The following is a 27,535-nucleotide window of genomic DNA, read 5'->3' as shown; positions in this document are numbered from 1 at the left end:
TATTTTACCAAACTGTTATTTTCCGTCCAAGTTGTAGTCACAATCGCCATACAATGAACAAATATTAAATAAAAATGTGTCAGTGAGTCCATTAAACTTGTGGTTTCCAGTTCTGGGTTAGATACTAGAAGGTGAACTTCTAACGTTGTACAGCCAAAAGTGTCTTCTCATTTATAATTGTGTTTCACCAGTAGAACTTCTCAATGAACATTGCCTGGAGTGGTTGAGATGGGTAATATTAATATGTGTTTTTGTTTTGTATGTTATGGTACTTTAACTCTTGTCAAAATATGATAGCTTTCAAGTATGCATATTCATCTTTGTTTGCAGTAGTTTTATTTTAGTTATGTTTTAAGTGTTATATGAGTTTTACTGAATGAGTATATTTTGTCTTCTAAGTAGGATGATACAAAAAAAAACAATACCCAATATAGACTTAGTAGCCAGTTAGTACTTACTTGTCTGCAATGACTGCTGTTCCTTCAGGTGGTTTATATCATTCCAGATGTCCTGGACCGCCTTCTTCAGCTCTTCATACATTTTCATGCTAACTACATCTGCTGTATAAGCCAACATTTGAATAGGAATATAAAATTACTTTTGGCAACTGCTTAATCAGTCTTTCTAAAGCAATACAGAAACTATTGGCAAAAAGTTAACTATACAAATAAATATTTGTGATAATCTGCCCACTAGAGGGCACTGTTCTATTACAGATTGCATACTCGGGGAGAATGTGTTGTTTTATAGTGTCTAGGGGCAGACTAGATTGTATACTTGAATATGCATATATCAATTTGTACATTATGTAGTTTGTATTAAGAAATTATTTAAAAAAAATTAGTTACATTGCTCCACTTTCCAGGCAAATACAATTTTCAATCAACATTTTATTTTGCATTAATGTGTAGCTTATGGATTCTTAATTTTGATAGATGTGCTACCACAAAAAAACAACTCTACATACCTCCTAATTTCTACTCACGGCATAGTGTACGGGCCTCACACAGTACACACACACGTGGGATGGGTACACACACACAGGGGAAGAGGACTCAATATGAAGGGGACATAGTCATGACATCATAGGGGCATCGACACACCAGGGACGTATCTAGTGCTTTTGAACAAAAGAAAAAGGGCAGTTGGGTGGTCTGATCACTCTATTTTGGAAGCCTCGTTTAGACTTAAGGAGGCCACCTCTGGTAGACCTTCCTGGAGATTAAGCGAGATGCTTCTAAAGCTGCCACAGTTTACAGATATAGTAAAAGAGGGTTTGCATGATTATTTTGTATACAACCCTTCCAATGAAGTCCCCTTTTCTACGGTTTGGGAAGCCCATAAAGCGGTGATTGGAGGCCACATGGTGCAGTTTGCATCCAGGCGCAAAAAAACTCAGTGTCTTAAACGTCAGTATAGCACAATTGGACCAGGAGCACAAGATCATAGAATATCCTCACCCAACTTTCACAAAAATGTGCTGAGCTGCAGGACCATTAGCTGACCGCGTTGAGAAGAGCCTTCGTTGGGTAAAGCAAATAATTTACAATAAACGTAATTAAGCCCACACTCTGCTGGCACATGGGCTTAGAGACAAAAAAAAAAAGTGTCACAGACTATTCCTTCTATTAGAGACCTATCTGGGAACATGGTATATAATCCTAAACAAACTAATGACAAGTCCACAAACTATTACAAAGCTCTTTATAATCTAAAGGCTCCATCTGATGTGAGCTCCCAAGGTCAGGGTATACAGAAATATTTGAACTCGTGCTCTCCCCACTATATCTGATATTACAGACGAAGAATTCACTTTAGTTCTCAAATCACAAAAACCGTCTAATGCCGTAGGCCCTGATGGATTTTCTATGGCATATTATAAATCTTTTGTCCAGAAACTTTCCCCTCAGATGATTTGTTTATTGAGGTTTTGCATGGGACCCCATTCCACCCTGATTCCATCATGTCTAGAATTGTAGTACAGCTAAACCAGGAGAGGACCCTTCTTTTTGCTCCATTTACCGTTCCATTTCCCTAATCAACACTGACCTTAAACTGTTTGGTAAAATTTTAGCGAATAGACTGAATGGAGTGCTAAACTCTTTAATACACCCTGACCGGGTGGGTTTTGTTCCTACCCATCAAGCTTCATACAATACGAGACGCACCATAAATTTCCATTATATTATAGGTGGTAAAATCCCTTTGGTTGTTTTGGCATTAGACAAAGAAAAGGCATTTGACCACCTTTCATGGTCTTTTATGTTTTCTATTCTATTGTCGGTTGGCCTAAGTGGAAATTTTTAACAAGCACTTAAAGTACTTTACTCCAAGCCCTCATCATTGGTCATGATGTACGGTTTGCACTCCCAACATTTTGCTTTGAGGAATGGTACGAGACAAGGTTGTCCCCTTTCTTATGCTCTCTTTATTGAACCATTAGCTGCTAGAATCAAAACGAATATGGGCGGGGGTCGAGGTGGGAAGAACTCTATATAAGCTTTCACCTTCTCACCTTGACCAACCCTTAATGGTGCATACGCATTGGGCGATCAGGAAAGACAGTACGATTACGACATCGTAATCCTACAGTCATTCCTGTTCCCATGTAGTGCCTACACCGAGCGATCAGACATTCAGGGTAGGCACCATCCATCATTCCTGAACATGGCCAATCTGTTGTTATTGATAGATTGGCCTGCATGTTCAGGCGATGGACAATGTCGGGAACGACAAGCGGGAGTGCGCATCGCTGGCCGTTTCCGACATTATAGTGCACAAGTTGTGCATGATTACTGAGCGATTGCACGATTACGATGTCGTAATCGTGCAATTGCTTAGTGTGTACGCACCTTAAGTGTCACTCCCTAATCTTAATAGGAAATGGAGACTTACGGTTCACTGTCTGGTTTTAAAATTAACAGTACAAAATCTGAAGCCCTGGGACTTTGCGTATTCGCACAAGTACAATGAGTGCTTACAACCAAATTTAACTTAATTTGGTACCCCTCCGCTATTAAGTATCTTGGGATTTCCATTACTGATACCTCTGTCAGACATACAACCCGGGAAATTTCCTGCTCAGACCCGGGAATTTCTCCTGTGCAAATTCCCGGGTATTTGGTCGAGACCCCCCTTTCACACTGCAGTGTCTACCCGGGAAATTCCCAGGTAGACCCCTTTCAGACATAAGCCAGGTTTTTTAGTAGTAGTCCCCTCCGCCCTATGCAGTGCCCCTAGTAGTAGTCCCCTCTCCTTGTAGTGCCCCCAGTGGTAGTAGTCCCCCCCTTATAGTGCCCCCAGTGGTAGTAGTCCCCCCCCCCCTTGTAGTGCCCCCAGTAGTAATCCACCCCCCTGGTAGTGCCCCCAGTAGTAATCCCCCCCTGGTAGTGCCCCCATAGTAATCCCCCCCCCCCCAGTAGAGAGAGACTTAATAAAAAATAAAAAAAATCACTTACCTGAAACTCCCGCTCCTGGTCCCGCCGCTAACAGCTCCTCCGGCCGCTTTGCATGGGAGAGACGTCATTACTCATGACGTCTCTCCCATTACCCACTGTGGGAGCAGGAAGATGGCTCCCGCAGTGGGAGCAGCAGCAGCCGATGAGAGTCTGACAGACTCTCAGCGGCTGCTGATTACAGCCGCTGATTACACTCAGCGGCTGCTGTGTGTTTGTGCTGTGTAGCGCTGACCGAACTCCGTCTGGTCAGCGCTACACACGCGGGCAGTCTGGCACATGGCACCCTGCCCCCCGGCCCAGCCCGCCACTGAGCGTAGAGCGTCCTAAAGGACACTCTACGCTGTCAATGTAAAAGCTGCTTGGTGCTGCCCGGGAGTAGTAAATTCCTGGGTAGCACCATTCAGACAGAAGCAGGGTAATTTCCCGGTCAATTGCAGGGGCGGCTACCCGGGAACATGTTCCCGGGTAGGCACCTTTCAGACAGACTCGGGTACCCGGGAATTTGGCCGAGGTAGGCCAAATTCCCGGGATTCTCGAGATGTCTGAAAGGGGTATAAGTCATACTCCCTTTTATACCAGGCTAATTACTCCCCAATGTTCCAGTCATTAGAAAATGATTTACTGAATTGGAGTTCTTTGTATATATCATGGACACAAATATTCCAAAAGGAGGAAAAAGAAATGTCCTATGGTGGCGCTTACATAGAACTTTTATTATTATTTCTTAAAACGTTGTTAAGTTAAATATTAAAAACAGATAGATTCAGAAATGGTGAGAGCAAAGTTAGAAGAAGTGATGTAATAAAATTGACACTGGCACACTATATGCTGCTATCTTACAATAAAGTGCTTCTAAAATATTATGAGTATTGATGGGGTCTATTTACTAAGCTGTGTTAGGAGGTAAAGTGAACGGTGATAAGGTACCAGCCAATCAGCTCCTAACTGCCATTTTTCAAACACAGCCTGTGACATGGCAGTTAGTAGCTGATTGGCTGGTATCTTATCACCGTTCACTTTATCTCCTAACACAGCTTAGTAAATAGACTCCTTTGTCTCTTATTCATTGTTGCATGTGTGAGTAATTTTAATAGACAGTATGTTGGAAATAGGTGTATAGTCAGTGTATCCCTTTATATATAGTGCAGTTAGAACAAGATAAGAAAGCAATTAAGGTTCTTGTTCCGTACTAGTATGCCCATGGCGAACATTTCACCAATTTGATCCCAGAACATAAGTACGGAAAATTCTTCGTTAGATCATATGTTAATACGATGGAATTGGGTAATAAAAGATGTTGTGACACATAACTGGCTAAGTCATGCCCTTTTATGGTTTTTGGGGATTTTTTGATTGTAACATTTTGCCAATTTGTGCGATGATATATTTGTCCATGGACTCTCAAACAAAATGGACCGTTTCCCGGGGGTATTGCAAGCTGAGCCCCTATAGATGCAAATGATAATGCACTGTTACTCCGCCTCACTGTCTCCCAGCCTCCCGCCAATAAGCGGCTACCGACAGTTCTTGTGAAAAGCAGAGAAAAGAGGCGTTGCTTTCGAGGTGCAAATCCGGTGCTGATTTGCTGGGAGTTGCGAGCCTGGAATCGACGTGTTGGAGAAAGTAGGTTAGGGAAGAGCGCCCACTACGGCAGCAGCCTCAAGTGTTGTGCCACCCGCATGCCCTCCCTCATTATGTAAAAGCTACGTCTCGCAGCCAGACGGCCAATCAGGAGCCGAACTGGGCAGAACATAAACAGTTATGGATCACTGTTCTCTATCTCTTATGAACCTCATTATCAAAGAGACAAGAATTGAAGACCCTGAATGAAAGAACTGAGATTTTGCAAACCCTGATACATCCATTTCAAGATCAGGAAGAAATCTTGGAGTTAGAAAAAGAAATAGAGACCAAGTTTGAGAAGAATACTAGGGAGCTAGTACAAAAAAAAATTGAAAAAATTCCAAAAAGATTTCAATTTTTTTTTTTTAAAAAGGGGAAGGGAAAGAAAAAAGTACATCAAAAGAAAAAGAATTCGAGGAAACATGAAGACCCAGAAGATGATTTCAATATTCCAAATAGACCTGGGACATCGCATACATGGAACATACATCAGAATCATGAATACCGGTACAGGGACGAGTTAAGAAGAGGTAACAACTACAGAACGTATGAGGATGAAAACACATCACACATACTCTATAAACAACAACGTACAAGATTCCAAGATGAGTGGATGAGTCCGAAATACCATTATGGGAAAACCAATAGAAACAACACATATGTAAAATCAAGAACACAGAACAGATATGCTCCTCTGGAAAATCTCGATTCTACTTCCCAGGTTCCTTTTTTAGAGAGTCGGGAAAGGAATTGGAGGAGATGAACAAAACCGACAGAAGAAAAAGGGGAAAATGGGGCAGAGGGCTTGGTAAGAAGAGATCAAAAAAGAATAAGAAAAAGAAACAAAGGATCACACAGGAAACCGATTCCCCAAACAACAAAAGCTCTGTGAAGGAACAACCGTGTAGAATTTTTAATTTAAGTTCTAAAACACTAACGGATACTGAAGAAAAGGTCCTTCAGAAAGGTCTAAAATTTGCTCAACATGTGGTATGGACAATTTCACAACCTTCATAGAAATTCATAAATTTATTCGGAAAGTGACTATTAAGAAATTTTTTCTCACTCAAGATCCCAAACCAAGAACCCATACCTATTAAGAAAAAGTCCCACTTTTTCCCTTCACATATGAAAGGTAGCTTTGTGGACAGCTTCTCCAAATTGGTTTTGGATGATATTGAACATATGAATAACAGAAAATACATAAAAAAAATGGAATTTGAATAAAAAAGACTGAGAAGCTATCAAGAAACTACAAAGTGATAATACCATTGTGATTAAAACATCAGACAAAGGTGGAAGCATCGTCCTAATAGATAGGACAAATTAGGAGAGAGAAATTTACAGACAATTAAACACCACCAGCTATTTGAAATTAAAAACTGATCCAACAAACAAGATTAGAGGGAATTTCACAAAATTAATTGAAGAAAGTATGGAAGAGAATGTCATCACTAAAGATGAGAGAGATGTTCTAATTATTGCCAACCCCACTATACCCACCATATATATTCTACCGAAAGTCCATAAGGACGAAAACAACCCACCAGGCCGTCCCATTGTTGCAGGAACCAATTGATTAACTAACAATTTGTCAGCATTTGTTGATCACCATCTGCAACCATTAGTGATCAAGAACAGATCATATTTGAAAGACACCATGGATACTCTCTCAAAATTGAAGAACATTGCATGGGATGAAAACATGTTCTTAGTTTTGGCAGACATGAGAAAGGAATAGAGGCTACAACACGATTCCTGGAAACCACAGATCTCAGCATAGAAAATATATCCTTCATTAAAGATAGCATTTCTTTTTTTCTCACCAATAATTATTTCTTTTTCAATGGAGAGTATTTCACACAACAAATCGGGACAGCGATGGGTATGAAATTCGCACAGAGTTATGCAAATTTGTTCCTAGCCAAATGGGAAGACGACACCATTTGGAACAGTCAACATTGGGAGTCCGAACTGATAGCGTGGTTTCGTTATATTGACGACGTCCTGTTTCTTTGGCGAGGTTCTGAAAGTGATCTGAGGACATTCTGCACTGTCCTCAATGATAACCATCTTAACATTGAATTCACCTTCAAAATAATGTGATGGTTTGGGGTTAATTAGCTCAGAAGAGGGTGGATTGGTGCAGTGTTTAGGTGCTTCATGAGGGTCCACACACGGCATTCCAGTAAAATAAAGGAAATGGTGCTTTACTTCAGCATGATAATCAGGAAACAAGAATAGAAAATAACAAACAACCTAGCCCTCTCTTAGGGCACTAGCTCACTTCTTGAACCCTCTCTATCAATGGTGCAGCTAGTCTGCCAATAATAGTCCTGGTGGCCTTCCCTGTATCATACAGATATAGGCCCTGGCTTCTTCAGCCTGCAGCTTTACTACTCCAATGTCACACAGTCTGAGAGTTTGTGGTCCCCCCCCCTTGCCTCCTGCAAGGTCCAGACACAGGGCTACTGGACCCCAATGGCTTGCTTAGCTTCACTGGGCTCTCTGGCTGCCACAATCCCACATAGATTGTTTCCCACAGCAGCCTGACTGGTCTGCCTTCTCATCAGCCCACACCTGAGCTCTATCCACAAGGCAGCAATTAGGCATCTTCCACAATGCTGTTCTAGTCTGTGTGGGCGGATCTTCTCTGCCCCACACAGAATCAGCTGCTCACCAGTGCCACCTCTGGTGATACTGCCACATATCCCCCCCAGCTTGAAACCCCCTGGGTTCAGCTACATGGGACAAGGCATTTTCATTGCGAAGTCCCTCTTCACTCTCCTCATGAGGGAAATCCACTGCATCCACGGTCCTACAGACTCTTTTGATCTCTAGGGGTCTCATCCTCCAGATTCCAGAATTTATTTTCCTCTGAACTTTTTTCCTCACTTTGTGGTACTTCTTGTTTTCTATATGAAGCACTTGAGATTCATTCTTGAGCATGTCAAGCTTTAAGGATTTCAGGCACATTTTCCCATAGTGCCCTACTTCCTCATAGACAAATTCAGCAGAATTGCAAGTTCCATCTTGCTTGCATGAAGGCATTGTCACACACACCTGAGTATTATTCTTCACAAGACTCTCAGAATGATCCTACTTTAAGGTTCTGCTTTGCACTGCAAAACTGTGATTGCGTCACATTCACATCACTCTGAATCCACGGCAACAAGAGAGTCTCATCCTTTGAAGCCATCACCATCTTCGTAGACTTCTGTACATGCTGAACTTTTGCTTGACAGGTCATGCGATGACTATCTGTATATGTCAGTTCTTTATCATCAACCTCAGACACTGTTTTGCCATCTGGACCCATGTCTCTTTGGGATGACTTCACACTCTCAGCTATCAGTGTAAGCTGGAAGTCACTGCAAGGACTCTCCTCCACTTTTCCAAGACAGACTTTTAGGGAATTTCCCAACTTTGATACAACTATTTCAGACGCTGACACTTTTAATACACATCACAACTCCAGTAGTTTGGTATTCCTCTCCGTTTGGAATCTTTGCAACTGGTCCTGTGTACTTAGCAGACATTTTCCAAGGTTCTTCTTCAGTTCTTGCAACTTCCAAGCCCTGCCATGGGCAAGGTTAAGCTCTATCTCCAAAGATTCACTTTGCTTTGCAGCTTTATGCAGACTTTCCTCCAGGAATGCATTTCTTTCCGTCAAACATTCTGAAACTGCTCTAGCTGCAGCTAAATTGGATCGGAGAGTTTGTACTTGCTCTTTACAGTTGACTTCAAGACAGACCATCTCCATCTCTTTTCCTTCACTGTCAGTTTCCCACTGAGCAAGAGTCTGCAGCATCTGGAGATACTTCTCTTTTACTTCACAGAACTCTTCAGCCAGAGAACTTTTCTCCAATTCACAATCTTTCAGTTTTACTTGAGTGGACACAATTAAAGAGTCTTTTCCTTTTAACACCAGAGTCAGATCCGCCACTTCCACTTGCATGCGTTCTACATCACTCTGATGTCTCTGGACACATTCTTTCAACTCTTCTACTTCCTGCTGAAGTACCACACACTTTTTCTGCACTTCAACAATATCTTGCTCCAACATATCATTCCTTGCTAGGAGCACATCATTCTCATACTTTGTAACACATTGGAACATTTTAACCTCCTCAAGGTGTTCAGACAAAGCTGCCAATTTGAGATCTGTCTCTTTAAGAACTTCACGTTTTTTAATTTCTTCCTGCTCAAATGCCATTTTCAAAGAGGACAATTCACTCCATAATTTCTTTTCAGTTTGTTCATGAATATTTCTCTCATCAGTCAATTGGTCCATTAAGTCATCAATCTTCCCAGCATAATACGCATTACCTTCATTCAAAGCTTTACGCATTCTGTCAAATTCTTCCAGGCTGATATAGCCCTCATTGGACGGACCTTGCACCATACACTGACCATACACACTGAACTCTTTATATTCAGACTGTAAACTCCAGCCTGGGTTTTCCACTCTCTAGATTGAGAATGAAACTTTTTAGAATATTTGTTTTTGTTTCCCATGATTCTTGGCACATAAAAATACACAGGAACAACTTGTTTTTGTTTTCACTAAATCACACTTTGTCTTCACAAGTATTTTTAACACAGCAAAACATTTTTCTTCATGTGGCACTACAATTACCAGCATGTATCAAGCAGTCTCAATAGCCTTTCAATAGGAACCTCTGCTCTCTTAGTACCACACCTTGATTTAACAAGCATGAGCAATTCACCAGGATAAACCACACAATTTATTTTAATCCTTCCAATGCTAAGGAAGTACACACTTCTCTTCACAGACAATATACTTGCAGCAATAGTGCACATTTGCAGACAATTTTTTTGTTTAAACAACAGACTTATCTTCACTCACCAGCCTGATGAGCATTGCACTGTTGAGTCCACTATGCAGGTGCAGTAAACATCCATATTTCCATTAACTGCTGTAATCGACTTTCCGTGCAGATCTTTTTGCGTAGAATCCGTATGCATAGAATCTTTATGCCCGCATTCTCCACCAAATGTGATGGCTTGGGGTTAATTAGCTTGGCAGAGGGTGGATTGGTGGAGTGGTTAGGTGCTTAATGAGGGTTCACACACGGCATTCCAGTAAAATAAAGGAAATGGTGCTTTACTTCAGCATGATAATCAGGAAACAAGAATAGAAAATAAACAACCTAGCCCTATCTTAGGGCACTAGCTCATTTCTTGAACCCTCTCTATCAATGGTGCAGCTAGTCTGCCAATAACAGTCCTGGTGGCCTTCCCTGTTTCATACAGATATAGGCCCTGGCTTCCTCAGCCTGCAGCTTTACTGCTCCAACGTCACACAGTCCGAGAGTTTGTGGTCTCCCCCCTTGCCTCCTGCAAGGTCCAGACACAGGCTTCCTGGCCCAAAATGGCTCGATTAGCTTCACTGGGCTCTCTGGCTGCCACAATCCCACATAGATTGTTTCCCACAGCAGCCTGACTGGTCTGCCTTCTCATCAGCCCACACCTGAGCTCTATCCACAAGGCAGCAATTAGGCATCTTCCCACAATGCTTTTCTAGTCTGTGTGGGCGGATCTCCCCTGCCCCACACAGAATCAGCTGCTCACCAGTGCCACCTCTGGTGATACTGCCACAATAAGCAAAGAAATCTGCAATTTTCTGGATTTGACCATCTACATAGAGAATAATGTCATACAAACGAAGTGCTATAAGAAACCCACAGACACCAACAGCTACATCGATAGAGAAAGTGAACACCTAAGTCGATGGCTAGATGGTGTACCTAAAGGTCAACTGATGAGAGTTAAGAGAAATTGCAGTAACCCCATCATATATGAAGAACAAGCATGCAAAGTGACTGAGAACTTCCTGTCCCGTGGTTATGATAAAAAGAACCTGGAAAAAGTAAAGAGCAATGTAGATGAGATGGAAAGGGAATCCCTCCTCATACCAAAAATTCGAAATGCAGATGATAAAAAAAGAGTGGGCCTTCATAACCACATACGGTAGCCATCATACTAAATTGGAAAAAAATGTTAGACGTTATCGGCCGGTTCTACAGAAAGATCAAATTTTGAAGGGAGTTCTACCCACCCGACCAAGTTTTATATACCGTAAAGCAGAACATCAAAGTCAAAGCTGGTGAAAAGTGCCTTAAAAATTAATAGCACCAATCCTGTAAGAACGAAAGGATTCCATAGATGTGGAAGTTGCATCATGTCCAGGAATGTTCCCCATGGGACATCCAAAGTCACCGAACTGGATGTCATGGGGAAAATTATACAAAATTCAGGACTTCATCACAAGTCACATCACTAGTGTGGTTTACGCGATAGAATGCACCTGCGGCCTTCTTTATATTGGTTGAACAACAAGGGCTTTAAAAACGAGAATGGGAGAACATTTGAGGAATATAAGTAAAGGCCTTGAGACCCATTCCTTATCAGATCACTTTAGGAGGAAACACAATTGCTCCACAGAGGAAATCTTTGTCTAGAACATGTGAAGGCAAATTGAAGAGAGAGAGATAACAAATCCAAATTAGCTGTGTGAAATGAAATGGATACATAAGTTAAAAACACTTATCCCAGATGGACTTAACAAGGATTTTGAGCTCAAGTGGTTCTTGGATTGACTTCCCCATATTCCGCTTCCTGTCCTGAATTTTTCAAAAAATCGGATTTCTTAAGTCCTCACCCTTTTTTTCCATAGCTATTAGTCCTGCCACCCATTTAGTTTTATCCCATTTATTTATTTATTATTTATAGATTATTTCATATTTTTTATTTATTTATTCATTTATAATTTTTTATTTATTTTTCATTCAGCTCCTTATGTACTCTTATTTACTCATATCATTATACATTCATCCTAGTGGTTCCCCTTTTTACAAATCCCATTTTTACTGTATTATTCCTGATTGTGATTGATTTTTTAATGATGAACACATTACTTCCGGTTTCATGTTATTACTAGGAACCATGTTGGAGGATTTGGAGAATATGTCAGATAGTTGCACACAGAAACCGATGACATCACTTCCGTTTTTTTTTTGTTTTTTTGTTTTTTTTTAACAGTCAACAACACCACCATTACCTGTCCACTGTCCATCGCAGAACTGTGGCCCCATATATTAAAACATATCATGCAACTGTGTTAATGAAAGCCACCTATATCCGGGTTATCAAGAACCAGCAGTACTGAATGACGCAACTTCCGATCATTGGGTTCAACATACTGACCGCCGCTACCAATATGCTAACAGGAGTGAAGTCACCCACACCCGCGGGTAGCGCCGCCTACTATTCCCAGCCACAGAAGAATGAAGCCACATACACCCGCGGGATTTGCCGGCCACGCGTCACTTCCAGTTGTAACAAGGAGGGATCCAGGCCTATATAAACAGATCAGAGTGGGCAGCATGCACAGCCCTGAGGAAGAGTTTATACTCAAAACGCATTGGAGCTGCTGCATGCTCACTACACCTTGGAGGACAACACATTGTTAGACGCAAGGGGTGACATCCAGACTCACCCCGAGTGCATCCCACGCCCATTGATTTGAGACATCTTTGCCTATTTCAACTATATGCAATTCATGTTTGCTCATTTCTATATGTGCTATTTGTCTGCTCTTGCATGAGCCACTCTTTTATTCATTATCATTGCTATTAAATTCTATATTGTTTTACTGGTAAACAGGATTACGCTATGTCCTTTTCTTTTTATGTTTCCCATTTTATGTCCGCACTTGACTATTGACCACTCAGGACATAAGGAAAGTATTAATTAATTTATATTTTATATGTCATCCGTCACATTATCCCCCTAGCGCTAGAGGTTTCAATCACCCACCTACTGTACATTCAGAACATGAACAGTGTCCACATATGGCTAGGGCGCAGGGTCCATGTGAAAGCACAGACCACCAGTAGTGCGTGAGAACAGCAGTCGGCAGCGGTCAAACCTATCCCGCTTCCCCCAGGTCACTGGTCCCCCGGCTCTGTGTTCTGGTAGTTTTCTTGACATTTTAATGTCAGCTATACCAAAGCATATTATTGTTTCTGTCTATTTTTTTATTCATACATTTTATACAGTGTTATTTCAAAATCTGTAATTTATTGCTGATTGAAATCAGTCGCAAAAAATCGCATTAATATCTTAACCAGTCTTTGAGATATTAAAATTCAAAGAGCGTTCTGGACAAAGGGACTAAGCAAACTAATAAATTATATATATATATATATATATAAAATTTATCAAAATGGATGATATTGCCCTAATTATTTTGCCCAGTATCTAATATTTGTTGGTATATCATAATTAGAATATGCTTTATTACTGATTCCCTGGACTAATCCAGAAAATATAAAGGTGTGTTTTATATATCATGGATCAGTATGATTAATGCAATTTAAATGAACCTCCTTCCTTGACTATTGTATTTGTTCCAGACTTTGCCCGATCCTGTCTCTCTCGAGTAAGGCCCAGGACTCCATGCAAACCCTCTGCAACCGTTTTATCTGGGTGAATGGTAGGCCTCATCCTCGTAGATCCATCTTAGCCAAACCAATATTGGAGGGGGGCCTCAGTCTTCCGATACTGCCATCCTATTATCAAGCAGCACAACTTAATCACAATTTCTTAGCACTCAGATCCTGGTAGCAAATGGTGGGTGGATCTTGAAAATACTATGTACCAAGAAAACACTTAGACCAGCCTCAGGCTATACAATACCGATTCACTTTAGAGGTGTGGGATAGACTTCAAACGTCTTGTGACCTAGCTTCCCCCATGTCCCCTAAATGGATGTCAATTTTACATCCCTCCGGGATGTAAAATCATTATGGCATCCTTCTGGCAAGGGGTACAGATTGACTGGTTTAGGCATGTGAAGGGCGGTTTTGCCCCGTCCTCGTTTGCTGATCTTCAATCCTGTTGTTCCATTCCTTCTTGATATCACTACCAGTACCTACAGATCTTTAGCTTCAATCATTTTCAGCTTCCTTCCCGGTCCTCACGAAAGATATCCCCATTTGAACGTCTATGTATATACTCAATAGGCTGCAAAGGCAATTTTTTTCTATTATATCACTCCGTGCTAGCCCCAGCCCTTCCTGAATAGGAATCTCATGAGTGAGCTTGGAAGGCAGAGCTTCCAACCTCCATTGATGATGAGGAATGGTCTACCATTAGGTCCAGAATTGCAAAGGCTTCTATAAGTGTGGTCATAAGGGAAACAAGGTTTATACTAGATGGTACTTAGGACTTGATTCAGACTCGCTCGCTAGGATGCGTTTGCTTGTAGCTGGCCAATATTCCCTTTCTGCGCATGCATCGCATTGCGCGAACCAGTGCGAGAGATTGGGATGAGTTCGCAGCCCAGCAGAGTGACAGGAGAAGCCATTTATGGGTGGAAACAGGGGCTGGCCATTAAAAACAGGGGAGTGGAGGTGCGAACGCAGGCGTGCCTAAGCGTCTCAATGTCGTTTCAGAGGCGTGCATAATTAAGACACAGCGTCATTGTACATGTCACCTGGCTGGTTTTTACACTGAAGTGCTTGCGGTAGTGTATGGTCTGCTTTAAGCACTGCGATCGCATCCGATGGTACCCGATGTTCCGATGGTTGCATACACTTCCTGGAGATGATGTGCGCAAGTGTGCGTCTTAAGACAGGCTAGTGGGCACCTGCATACTCAAAGCGATCGCACGCCAAGACATAGTGGGCATGCTAATGCCTTGCCGTGTGATCGCCTGCCTTGCTGCGGGTTGGCCGGATTTGCATACACTGGGTGCGAGCGTACGCATCTAGCGAGCGGGTCTGAATAGAGCCCTTAGTGCTGTATAAAATTCACATATTATTCCCCACCATGTAAAGTTCCTGCTGGAGACTATGTGGTGAGGAGGGCACATTCTACCATATATGGTGGTCGTGGTCCTGCCCCTGCCCCATCATTAGTTCCTACTGGGATCAAGTGTCAGAGCTGATATAGCAGGTCACTGGTCTGTACATAATGAGAGATGATAGCACTCTTATGGTCCCCAGCTCAGGCTGCTAGTAAGTTTCAGGATAAGATAATAATCCATATCTGTAACATTGCAAAATCTGGAAGTCTCCAGTAGAGCCCTCCTTAAAAGCCCTTTGCATCCGGGTACACTTTGTGGTATCTATGTCATGCTTACAAAATGACAATGTGGCCACCTTTCGCAAAGTTTGGTCTGCTCTCTGGCCTCTCCCCACTTCAATCTATCATGAATGCAGACGCCTGTCTCATTTTATTTTCTAACGCCCAGCAGCAGCCTCCCTCCCTGCAACCTGATTCATTAGCTTCGCATCACCCTCAGAATCCTGTTCAAACTCCTGGCACACACACAAAACATTTCATTAGTCTGCCCCCTCCCCCGATTTCTGCCCACACACTCTTCTCACCCCCACGGCTTTTTCCTCCAATTGCCACCTCTGCTCCACCCTCATTACCTCCCCTCATGCTTGCCTACAAGATTTATCACATACCCCCGAGTGCACTTGATGCTTGGAAGGTGGTCCAAAGAGTAGGAGAGCTTGGTTTCAGACCAAGAACAAAAGGATAAGTCACAAGCTTAAGAAAAGTAGCTGTTGATGGAGACTCCAAAGCTCACAGCTAATATGACAACCAAGAACTACCAGTCATGGAGTTTTGTAGTGAAAATGCTGCAAATAAAGGAAGGCATGTGGGAATGTACACAGGATGTCAGGCCTATTCTACTGGCAGAAGACTGTATTGAGAAAGACAAAAAGGCCAAGTATTTTAGTATAGCTAGTGATCAAATTGTGAACATGTCCAAATAAAGTAAAATAAATGGTGGAGAAGCTACAGAAAGTACATTAATGAACAATTATCATCAATTAATTGCATTAGTTTATGAAACAAAGCTGATTAAGGGCCAGCATTTGCATATAAGTACATAAGACGCAGGGCCGTAGCTAGGGTAGTGCGGCCGGTGCCATCGCACAGGGCACCACAGGTCAGGGGGCGCTGTTTGGGCCTGTCACATTTCTGTTTATTATCATTCTCACTTATAACTTTCTCTTATTTCATCCCCAGCATGTCCTGGCCTCCCCTATCTCTTCCCTGGCCCTTCCCCATGAGGCAATTCCCCTTTTTTGGGTGCATTATGTCCCTTTGAAAAATGAGGGGGGTGCCAATGCTCTTTCTGGCACAGGGCACCAAAAAGTCTAGTTACGGCTCTGATAAGAAGTACCCCAGTTACAGTATGCTAATGCATCTACATGGTATTAGATACGAAATAAAACACTGTACTCCTCAGTGGCCTCCCAGACAGCTATGAAATACCGATGGCTGTATTTGATGTGGGATGAGCTCATGTTTAAAGTATTTCAAAGGCAACTTTTGTGGATGAATACAAGCAATAAACATAGTGCACACAGTAATAACAAAACTTAGACTATTTTTTAGTACCTACACTGCCTTGTTCTTCTTTTATATGTGTCTGCAGTGAATTATCAAGGCATGCAGTAACAACATCTTCTGTCACGCTGACCAAATTAAGACAGCACGTTAGCACAGCTATTGGACAGTATATAAATGAACAATCTCCTGTGTAGTTACCATCAAAAATTTCATTAAGTATTGTACTATATTTACCTAATCTTCAACGCAACCAGTTACCAATGAAGAAACTAACAAAGCAAAACAATGTTGTGAGACTGAAGGATGGAGCTGCATCATTACATAGAAAGTCACACTCGCAGAAGGCAAAGAACTGGTCAACATGTGAACTGCATCATACATGTCTAGAATATAGTAACCCTGAAACAATAAGGAAGACCAGCTCGCTAACAGTATCAAGAACGATCAATGAAGCCAGATAATGAAATAGTTGATTGAGATGAAAAATAAGGTAATAAGTGTTAAAAACAAAAAAAACGAAACTAAAAACAAACAGCCATGTGCACATATGTGTAGACCGAGCATTGAGACTAGGGTGTACATTTACTAAATATCGATTTTGTTTCTTTCAGTCGGATTTGCATGTTGGAGAGTTACTATAGGCAAATTAGACATTAATTTGCAGAAAACCCCAACTTTAGACAGCAATCGACCAAAGGACCGAATATTGATTATTTTAAACAGATAAGTATAGGACCTGCAGATTTACTAATGGTCGGTTTTAGAACAGACCAAAAACAGATAGTTAAACAATGGGAAACCCGCAGAAAAAATGTACTTGCCCATGGCAGGTGAGTTTGGGCGAAGCACTATGATCTGTGCAGCCTTCGTTAGGTTAAACAATAAACAAATAAAAAAAATGTGGGGTCTCCCCAAATCCATAACCAGCCCCAGACCTCTCTGCCTAGGATGGTATTGGAAAATAGGGAGAAAACCAGCGACAACCAGCCCCGGGCTCATCTGCACCTCTGGTGGCGGTGGGTGCAGGGGTAATGATAATTAAAGTGTTACATTTTTTTTTTCTTTAGTACAAGTGGCCTACAAGTTTCAGCAAGCCTGTCTCAGCATGATGGCACTGGCACTTGTGGAACCACAAGTGCCAGAATACCCGGACATTAAGGGCCCGCTGGCACTTGTAAAAAATTTTTTAAATAAAGACCGAACACACACACACTGTTGTATACATTTATTAAATAACCACTTCCCCACAGATTCCACGTTCTCCAATTTAATACTGACGAAAAATCCTTGGACGAGATAGTCTTCATTCCATAATCTTGGCAAAAAAAACAAGCCGACGAACTCTCTGTGGAGAGTCCCATAGCGAATGACGAGTTTGTTATTTTGGCAAGACCTGAGGATGCTACAAGGAATGAAGAGGGCCTCATCCCAGGATCTTCTGACTACTAAATTGGAGAACAAGGGATGTGTGTGGGAATGGTTAATTAATAAATGTAAACAGCAGTCAGTGTGTGTTCGGTCTTTATTGTAATATTTCTTTTACAGATGGACTACATGTGCCAACAAGCCCTTAATGTTCGGGCATGCTGGCATTTGAGGTTTGACAAGTGCCAACCCTGCTGGGGCAGGCTTACTGGGACTTGTAAGCAGCCTGTAAAAATATCCCTAGTGGCGATGGGTGCAGGGGTAATGGTAATTAGTGCAAAATAATATTGTTGTTTTTTTACAGGCAGCCTAGAAGTCCCAGCAAGCCTGCCCCAGCCTGATGGCAATTGTCAAACCACAAACCCAGTGCTGGTTGTTCCTAGTGAGGGGGGAACCCCATTTTTTCTTTATTTTTTTTTCCTGGTGGGGGGGCGGTTTGTCCCGACTTGTCTAGGGATTCTAGTCCTGGGCTGACCAGTGGCTGGTTGCCGTTATGGCAGGGGAACCCCACGCTGTGTCTCTCCCTGCAAAAGCGTTATTCCCCTAGCTGGCTCAGCCTGGTGGTGGTTTTTAGAACATAGGGGGATCCTTACACCTTTCTTCATCCTATTTTCAATAGCAGCATAGGCTGTGATGTCCGGGTAACCCACCCTTTTTTTATTTTACATTTTAAACATTTTACTGTTTAATCTAAAATAAAGCCTGCAGATATCATAGTAATCTGTGCAGCGCTTTAAATCCACAGCAGATTGATGGCAGAGTCTATCGGAAAAGGGGTACATACATTGACACTCAAATCCGATGGTTAGTGAATACTGTATTTATAGACAGCCATCGGCGGTGTTCATCGATTGCAATAGATGGCAAATTTGATTCTATGTAAATTTCTCTCATATTACCGGGCTCCAATCTCTGGATCCTGCGATTAATCTCGGGATTGGGATTAAGGGAAAAAGGGATAATAAAATCATTATATTTTTACATTTATTCTTTACTTCCCCACACCACAATGTCAGCAGTTTGTTGACATGTTCACAATAGCAACATCTGCAATCCCAACATTCTCATACTGTCGACAGGTTGGTTTGTGGGATGTGAGGGGTTAGGCTACGGGAGAAGGGGGAATTTAGGGTTGGTACTAAAGGGAGTGTTAGGGATTAGAGTTAGGGCCAGTGTACTCACCAGAACATAGCTACGTCAGATGACTCCGCCATAACGGACAGTCACATAACTGCCAGGAACTAAAATATGCCGCTGGAGCTGCAGCAGCCATCGGGCGCAAGTAAATCACTGCTGGGCCACCAGGGGTGATGTGTCCACATTCTATGATTTTGACATTTTATCAGTGTTAATAACAACATGAGCGATGTCGACATTATGACCATGTCAACATATCATACCACAACCCTCCTCCTGGTCTCCATGCTATCCATCCCCCTATCTGTGCCACCTAATATCCTTCCTCCCCCCTATCCTTCTCCTTCATACACCGCCTCCCCTCCCTTTTCACTTACCTTATTCACATAGAGGCACTCAGAAGGCGTATTGTCGGGTCCTATTCCAGGCTCAGCTGCAGAAAAACTGGTCCTATGATACAGCTGCTCTCAGTCACTGATTGGCTGGGAACGCGACATGCAATGATGATGTCACTGTGCAGCACGCTCCCATCTTATCAGTGACTGAGAGCAGCTGCATCATGGGACTCCATCTATTCTACAGGTAGCTGGGAGAACCGGAGAGGACTGGATAATGAGACAAATACCGAGCAGGAAAGTATCATCTGACTGCCTCCTGGCCCAATCCAGAGTCTGTTTTGAATCCCGTAATACCCGGAATTTAATTATTATAATCCCAAGTATTATTGGGACTTAAAAATGTCTGGGATCCCTTGATTTGAATACCTAATTGAGACCCATCAAAGAAAGTTTTGTTTAATATTTTTTTTGTGATAAAAGATTCCTAGGATGAAACTAGAACATTCCAACCATTTTAAAGATCCCGAAGATGGAACAAGAGCATTCCAACCAAACACCTGTCCTGCATCGCTCCAACAGTACTAGAGAACCAGATCATGTTATTAATACAAAACCTATGCCTATCAATCAGAAGGACATGTGGATTAAAGCAAGTGAAGATTAAAACTATCAACCAGCTGCAGATCTGCTAGCAGAATATGTGTGTTTTCTCACATTCCTTTAAGGTTAGTGTCTCCTGTAGGCTCTAGTGGTGTTATGTTCTGAAAATAAGAATGTCAGGATTATTGTCATTGGTCTGGATCTCATTAAGTCATGACAAGGGAGATAACAAAGATGAGATGGGATGCACATAATAGATGTAGAATAATGTTGTAACATACTTAATTATTATACTGTATTTGTCTTGCAATTTTTGTTAATAAAGTATTTGCAGCAGAGAAATAATGTAACAACACTGCCCAGCACTGAGCCAGGGATAAGTGACCAGGAGAACATCAACTAACAAAGTAAAAGGGTGCATGCGATCCTTTAGGCAAGGTGATGGGGGCGCAACACACATACCAACATATTTGAATCACAACAGTCTTGTCGCTAGGAACCTCTCAGTTTGGGCATATAGTAAAAATAATTAATAACACGTCTGCAGTCTAGGATTTTGCTTTTAATATTATTGCCCTTTTGATTCCCGCATCTCGAAGCAATAAGCAGCAGCTTTGAAAAGCTTAAGGTGCATACACACACAACGATTTTTTGAACGATTATCGATAAACTATATCGTTTATCGTTCAATCGTTAAAAATCGTTCATGTTTGTAGTTCAGTCATACTGACCAACTCAACGATTTTCAGTAAGGGAATATGCAAAACTCATTTGTAGTTCTAAAAAATCGTTCATTACATTTAGTAAACGATTTTTGTTCATTTTTCCCTTTACTAAAATCGTTCCTTTAGTAAATCGTTGTGTGTGTATGCACCTTTAGAACCCATTTGTGTGGGGATCTGCCAATGTTTTAATTAATTTTGGCTTTAACCAAATGGCAGCCACCATCATTGTTCCCACTTATTTTTTGGCTCCAGGGTTTAGTATGCTTCTTAAAAGTAAATTATTTGTGCTTGTTTTTTTTTAAATATTATTACTACATTCATTTAAATTGTACTTTTATGTTTTCATTAGTGTTTTATTTTGCTTTGTTCCTAAATCAAACACTTGGGGTATACTGAAATTCTGCCACAACAATGACTGCGGTTATTGTGACTCATTTCTGAGTATTACTGTCCCCAATAATGGATCATATGGCAGATAAGTGCATTTTTTACAGTAATGAAAAATAGAATTGGGTAACTGACATAGTTTAGAGGGGGGAAAACTACCTGGATTAGGGAAGCAGAATCAGATGAATGAGGCTGAGGGGTGGGGTTGGGGGTTTGTCTGTGTTTAAACCAGATCCTATGAACCTTATTATCTTCCAACCTTTTAAAGATGCTTTGCATCTGCTATACTTTTTTTATTTCTTAGTTGATGTTTAAAAACACTTTAATTGTTAATTAATTTACCCCAGGTATCTGCAATAGTAGATGAAGTGGGAAGTTTGGGTACAGGGAAATATGTACCAGATGGAAGGATCATATTGGAGAGCTCTGGGGTAGTGTATCCATGGGCAGTGTTATAAGTAGAGATGTGCGGGTTCGGATTTACTCGGTTCTTATCGCCATTTTACCGCATGTTCGGATTAGTTCGGATTTATTTTATTGGCTATCCAAAACACGTGATAGCCGATATCCAATAAAATGCCGTTTTGAGATCCCAGTAAATCCGAGAAAAACCGAGTAAATCCGAACCCGCTCATCTCTAGTTATAAGATAGAAATGGCAGAGGGAGAGGTACCTGGGTTAGAACAGCTAAGCTTGATAAGATACATTAGTTATACCCCTTTTACACCAGAGCTAAAACCCGGGTTATTGCAGGGTTAACAACCCAGGTAGCTCCTTGTGTAAAAGGGGAGAGGGTTGGATCGCTAGGTCGAGTGACCCGGCAATCCAAGCCAGGTAACTTGCAGGGTTTAACACGGGAGTAACCCGTGAAACCCTGCAGTATGAACGGCGCCGACTCGGGAATATCCTGGGTCGGCATTGGCTAAATTCCAAGTCCGATACAGATTGGAACTCTGTTCCAACTCCGGGTCAGACCCGGAATTTAGGTGTAAAAGTGGTATTAGAGAAGTCAGAGGGGAAGTCACATAGCTTAGTCTTGTCAAGAAGTGTGAGTGACGTGGGCTAGAGCTGCTCAGACAGGTGAATTACCTGGGCTTCACAGGCTATAAGGGGACATTACACAGGATAAGGGTGAGTGACATGGGGTAAACATTCAGAAATATGAGAGACGAGAGGAATTATGTCAGCGAGTGGTGGTAATTAGAGGAGATTGACCTGGGTTAGATAATTTGAGGAAAGTGAGTGGTCAGAGCTTTAAGGAGACAGAAGGCAAACCAGCTTTTATGTTCTACATTGCGTAATAAAGTTGCTATTTCTGCCATACCTACAGATGCAGTAAAAAAAATTAGATTTTTATGCAAAATGTTCCTTCCATAGTTCTTGTGTTATTAATGTCTAATATGGCCAGCATTGGTGATGCTGGATAAAGAACACTGACGATGGAAAAGTTATTAGGACCTGTGCTGGCTGGAATGTTACATCTATCACATCATTAGGAGGAATCTCTAGGCTTGTGTATTTTTTTCAAAATCCTTTATATTTAGAGACGCTGGCTCTCGAAATAGAGAGGGCGGGGGGCAGGCAGGGATTTTCTTCTGATATCTAGAGGTTAAATTTATGTTCATCAGTCTGCATCTCATTACAATAGATACATGACAAGGGAGATAACCCAAGACACAGGGGGGTATCCAATTAGCAGTGCTACAGTAGCGCTGCTAATTGATCGCGGTGGGGCTATCCTATTAGCCCCGAAGTGCCGCCCGACGCCTGCATTTATCGTGGTTATTTTTCGGGACCTGATGTGTCCCAAAAAAATAATCCACGATGATAAGTGCTGTTTTTTCACCACCTAAATGGCGAAAACACATAGCTTATCGCGGGTCCTATGTGTTTTTGAGAGAACTAACCTATTAATTTGACCAAAATAATAGGATAGGGATAAAAAAAAAAAAAAACATTGGCGAAAAATGCCCATTTTTCACCGATCGTGGCAATCCATTAGCGGCCAAACAATGTTCGGGGCTAATTGGATACCCCCCCAGTCTCCCTTACAGTTACAAAGTAAATATACTGTATACAATATACACTAACAAAAAAGTTCTTAAAACAGTTACGCAAGCTTAATAAAAAATAAATATATATATATATATGTATCATAGGGCATTTAAAAAAATAAAAGACCTCCCCCCCGCCCCCAATTTTCAAATTTCCAAGTTGACCACCCCGCCCCCAATTTTCAAATTTCCAAGTTGACCATTCTTAGCAAAACAGAATTAGGTAAGTGGGCGGTACGGTGATTACTTGAATAGGAGTGATAGTTTGGGAGCTGCTGTAGCTCAGGAGATCACCACCTCCTGTTACAGAATAGAAAAAGAATATTGGGTAGTATAGCGCTTACCTCATGAAATAAACAAATGTTGTGTTCTAATTGTATTTATGGCATCAATGAGTATATATGCTCATTGGTGCCATATTTACAGTTATAACGCATTTGTTTATTTCATGAGGTGAGTGCTATACTACCCAATATTCTCATTCATAACATAACCCCAGCAACAAAGATTTCCATGCTAAAGGTGCTGCACTTCTTCAAATATTCAGGGACGTTTACCCCTCTCAAAAAATGCTGTCGTATTCAGAGCCATTTTTGGTACATTATAAAAGACCCTATTTGTTATCAGAATGTTTTTATTAATTTGTTATATAAATGCGTACTACAATATAACAGTACAAGTTGTATCACAAAGATAATGCTAGTTCTCTACGTCTTAACTGTCTACAGTCTTAAGTACTGGTGAGTCATGTGAGGGGGGGGGGGGGGGGGGGGGGTCAGAAATGCAAAAATACAAATTTTCCGGCAGTGTAGACTGATCCTGAAATTGTGCTGTACAGTACTGGAAAAATAGATTATATTTTACATATATGATATAGTGAAAAAGTTGCACATTGTGTACACCAAAGTATGTAAATGCACATTATAGTAAAGTAGACCCATGCCCGCCACACCAAGCAAAACCATTTCATGTCTGTCACATATTATTGCACGGCCCTGTTCTAAGGGGGGTATCCAATTAGCCCTGAATATTGTTAGGGTGCTAATGAATAGCCGCGATCGGCGAAGAACGGGGTAATTTTTCACCGATTATCCAGGTTTTTCAACTGTTTTTTTTCACCCTATCCTATTATTTCGGTGGAAATAACAGGATAGTTCTCCTGAAAACACATAGGTCCGTAAGCTTATCGCGGGTCCTATGTGTTTTCACCATTTAGGTGGTGAAAAAACGGCACTTCTCGTGGATTCTTTTTCGGGAAACATTAGGTCCAAAAAAATATCCACGATAAGTGCCGGCGTCGGGCTGCACTTCGGGGCTAATTGATAGCCCTGGTGCGGTCAATTAGCCGCGCTACTTTAGTGCATCAACTCGGATACCCCTAAGTCTATTTTCTGCATAAATACCTGATGCTACGACAGTCCTATTCATTACAGCCCTGTGGATAGCAAAACAGCCTAATGACCACCACATACAGGCTGGAGCTCAGGTTTATAGCTACCTTAACTTATATATGCCCATTTTAGCATGAAATCCTCATGCCCGTTACTGCCAAACTACCAGCCAATGACAATCCTATGCTCAATATATGCAACAATTCGCTCAATGTACCACAAACAACATGATCAGCCACTTGCCAACTACAGCACTATAGTCATAGTAGGCAGCATTTTGTTGTGTGAATGGGGATGGTATACTGAGATAAGCTGTGTGTGCCAACATTAACAGAATTATACCCACAAAGTTACTATCCTCTCCATTATAGCTTTGTGGCCAACAGAAGACTCATGTACACTACAGTTCATTCTATGATGAACCTATTCCTTTCTCTAGGATATAATTGCATATAATTTATCTTCCAATGACATGTAATAGTATATTCAATACTGATTCTGGAGCCTCAAATAAATAAATATTATATATATATATATATATATATATATATATATATATATATACTCCACTAGCAACCCCCAGATTGATAGCGAATAGATAAGGCTTATTTAATTAGGAGATGTACACCCAGCTTACCTTTACTTGTTTGCCGTTGCTTTTTCTGTTGGTAAGTGACTTGTGCAAAGCACAGGACCCAGAGAAGCAGGCAGACTCGTCTGCACTCCATGGTGATCTCTCTTTGTAGTACACTGCATTCCTGCACTTATAATAAGTCTATAATAAAAACATGCTGTTCTGGAACTCCCGCCTCATCCAAGGAAGGCATTCTTCAACCTCAACAGTAGCAATTGCAAAGCATAATAATACATATATTAATTATTTATGGATGACAAGCATATGGTCATTCTTAATATGTCAAGTGTTAAACTTACACAAGGCAGATATCCTTAGATCATTAGAAGTCCAGTAAAATCAGATGATTATATTCAAGGAAATATTTATTCCAGGAGATCTGCAGCGATAACTTTTAGTTTTTTTAAATGAAGACTTTTTGAGTTCACTTTCCTAATTTAATGGTATTGGTTGGGAGGGTGTGTTAGGTAATGTTGACAAGGAGAAAATGTCAACACCGATAAAATGTCGACCTGTTCAAAATGTGGACATTATAAATGTTGACGCTTGTATTTTAGCCTAACCCTAATTTCATGTGTAGACATTCTGACTGTTGACATTTATCATATCAACATTTTGAATCTTGACATGTTAAATGTCAACATTCTCAATGTCGACATTCTGACATTATGGTGTCGACATGCTGACTACATGGCGGTTGCCAAGATATCAGCGACCACTGGCAGAAGTAAAGCTGGGTACAAACTACATAATCTATTCACCCACTGCTCTGCAATGATATGCAGAGCAGCGGTCATGGAGATCTCCCCCCCACCGCAGGACACTGCGGCTCGCGGGACTGTCCCACAAAAAGTGTGTGTGTATATATATATATATATATATATATATATATATATACACACATACACACACTGGCCAAATTATTATAACCACCAGGAGATTTTAAGTAGATAATGCTGACATAGGATGTTGAACTCTGTATAAGAACAGAAAGGTAAAGGTAGGCAGCGACTAATGAACTGCATCACTCATGAAATAATGGGCAAACAATGTGATCTGACGGACTCTGCACGTAGAGTGATTGTTGGTGCTTGCAACAGCGATGCAAGCATTAGCAAAATGACTGCACTTGTGTATTGTTCAAGGGCAGCTGTTAAATTGTACACAAAGTGGATCAGCAGACAAAAAAAAACTGGGTTTGAGACAAGGCCTGTGGTCATAAACGGCTACTGGATGATTGAGCAGAGTGGACAATAAGACTTTTTCAGCCTCACAGACGGGCAACAGTGCATCAAACTACAGATATGAATCAGGGGCCAATACAAATGGCCTCTCAGTGATCACTATGCCGCATATTACATCATATGGGCTACAGAAGTGGAAGGCACTCCCATACATCATTGCCATCTGCTGCAAACAGGGTGAAAGTTTACTCAGGAACACAGGAATTGTGCAGTAAATGATTGTAAACGTGTCATGTGGTCTGATGAATCATGTTTTCTAATACACCATGCAGTTGATAAGGTGAGGATATGGAGGAGACAGCTCGAAAGCGTGGAACCTTCTTGCATTGTCATGAGTCTTCTGGCTGGTGAAGGCAATGTTACGGAGATGCAGTTCATGGTATTAGGGCTAGTAACCCCCATAAAACATGAGAGAGATGGGAATGAGAGATATATATAGAGAGTGAGAGAGGTTTATGGGGGGAAAGATGGGGAAGGGAGAGGGGTATATGGGGAGAAAGCAATTATGGAAGAGAAAGATGGGAAAGAGAGAGATAACATGCATATACACACACACAACCATGTACTGAAGTCATGGGTTAGATGCCTAATATTGTGTTGGACCCGCTATAACCTGGGTAAGTGCAGCAACTTGATGCTGCATTGATTTCACAAGTGGACGGAAGACCTCTGGAGAGATATTGACCCATGCCGTCCGCATAAATTCCCACAGCTCCCTGATATTTGTAGGTGCAGGATCTTAGATGTGAATGGTCCACGTCCCATATATGCTTAACTGAGTTAATGTCAGGCGAACGTGGTGGCCTCACGATTCAGTGGAACTTGCCAGAATGCTCCTTGAAACAATTCTGGACAACTTGGGACCGATGACAGTGCATTATCCTGCTGGAATATTCAATCGTTGTGGGGGTACAACAAGCCCATGAAGGGCTGCAAATTGTCATCAAGCAATGCAACGCAGCGGTTACCAGTCAATGATGTGCTCAGGCAGAACAGCTGACCCAACCCATGCCATGTGAGTGCACCCCAAACCATTATGGAAGCACCTCCAGCCTGTCTAGTGCCTTGTTGACAACTGGGGTCCATGGCCTCATCTCATGGGGTGACCTGCGCCACACA

General features: G+C 41.6%; 1 protein-coding gene across 1 annotated transcript in view; it reads right to left on the bottom strand.

Annotated features, from left to right (window-relative positions):
• CLEC3B (C-type lectin domain family 3 member B) overlaps nucleotides 1–25,273 on the bottom strand; it is a 28,895-nt gene extending 3,622 nt beyond the window's left edge. Inside the window, exons 1-2 of the mRNA XM_088463927.1 lie at nucleotides 25,176–25,273; nucleotides 459–560 (exon numbers count right to left, since the gene is read on the bottom strand). Of these exons, the coding sequence (XP_088320053.1) occupies nucleotides 459–560; nucleotides 25,176–25,266 (193 nt within the window). The 5' untranslated portion in view covers nucleotides 25,267–25,273. The remainder of the gene's footprint in view (nucleotides 1–458; nucleotides 561–25,175) is intronic.
• Nucleotides 25,274–27,535: the final 2,262 nt, after the last annotated feature.

The sequence above is a fragment of the Taudactylus pleione genome, unplaced genomic scaffold (genome assembly GCF_031769625.1).
Source record: "Taudactylus pleione unplaced genomic scaffold, aTauple2 ptg000053l, whole genome shotgun sequence".
Taxonomy (NCBI): domain Eukaryota; kingdom Metazoa; phylum Chordata; class Amphibia; order Anura; family Myobatrachidae; genus Taudactylus; species Taudactylus pleione.
This window is presented reverse-complemented; position numbering and strand designations above follow the sequence as displayed.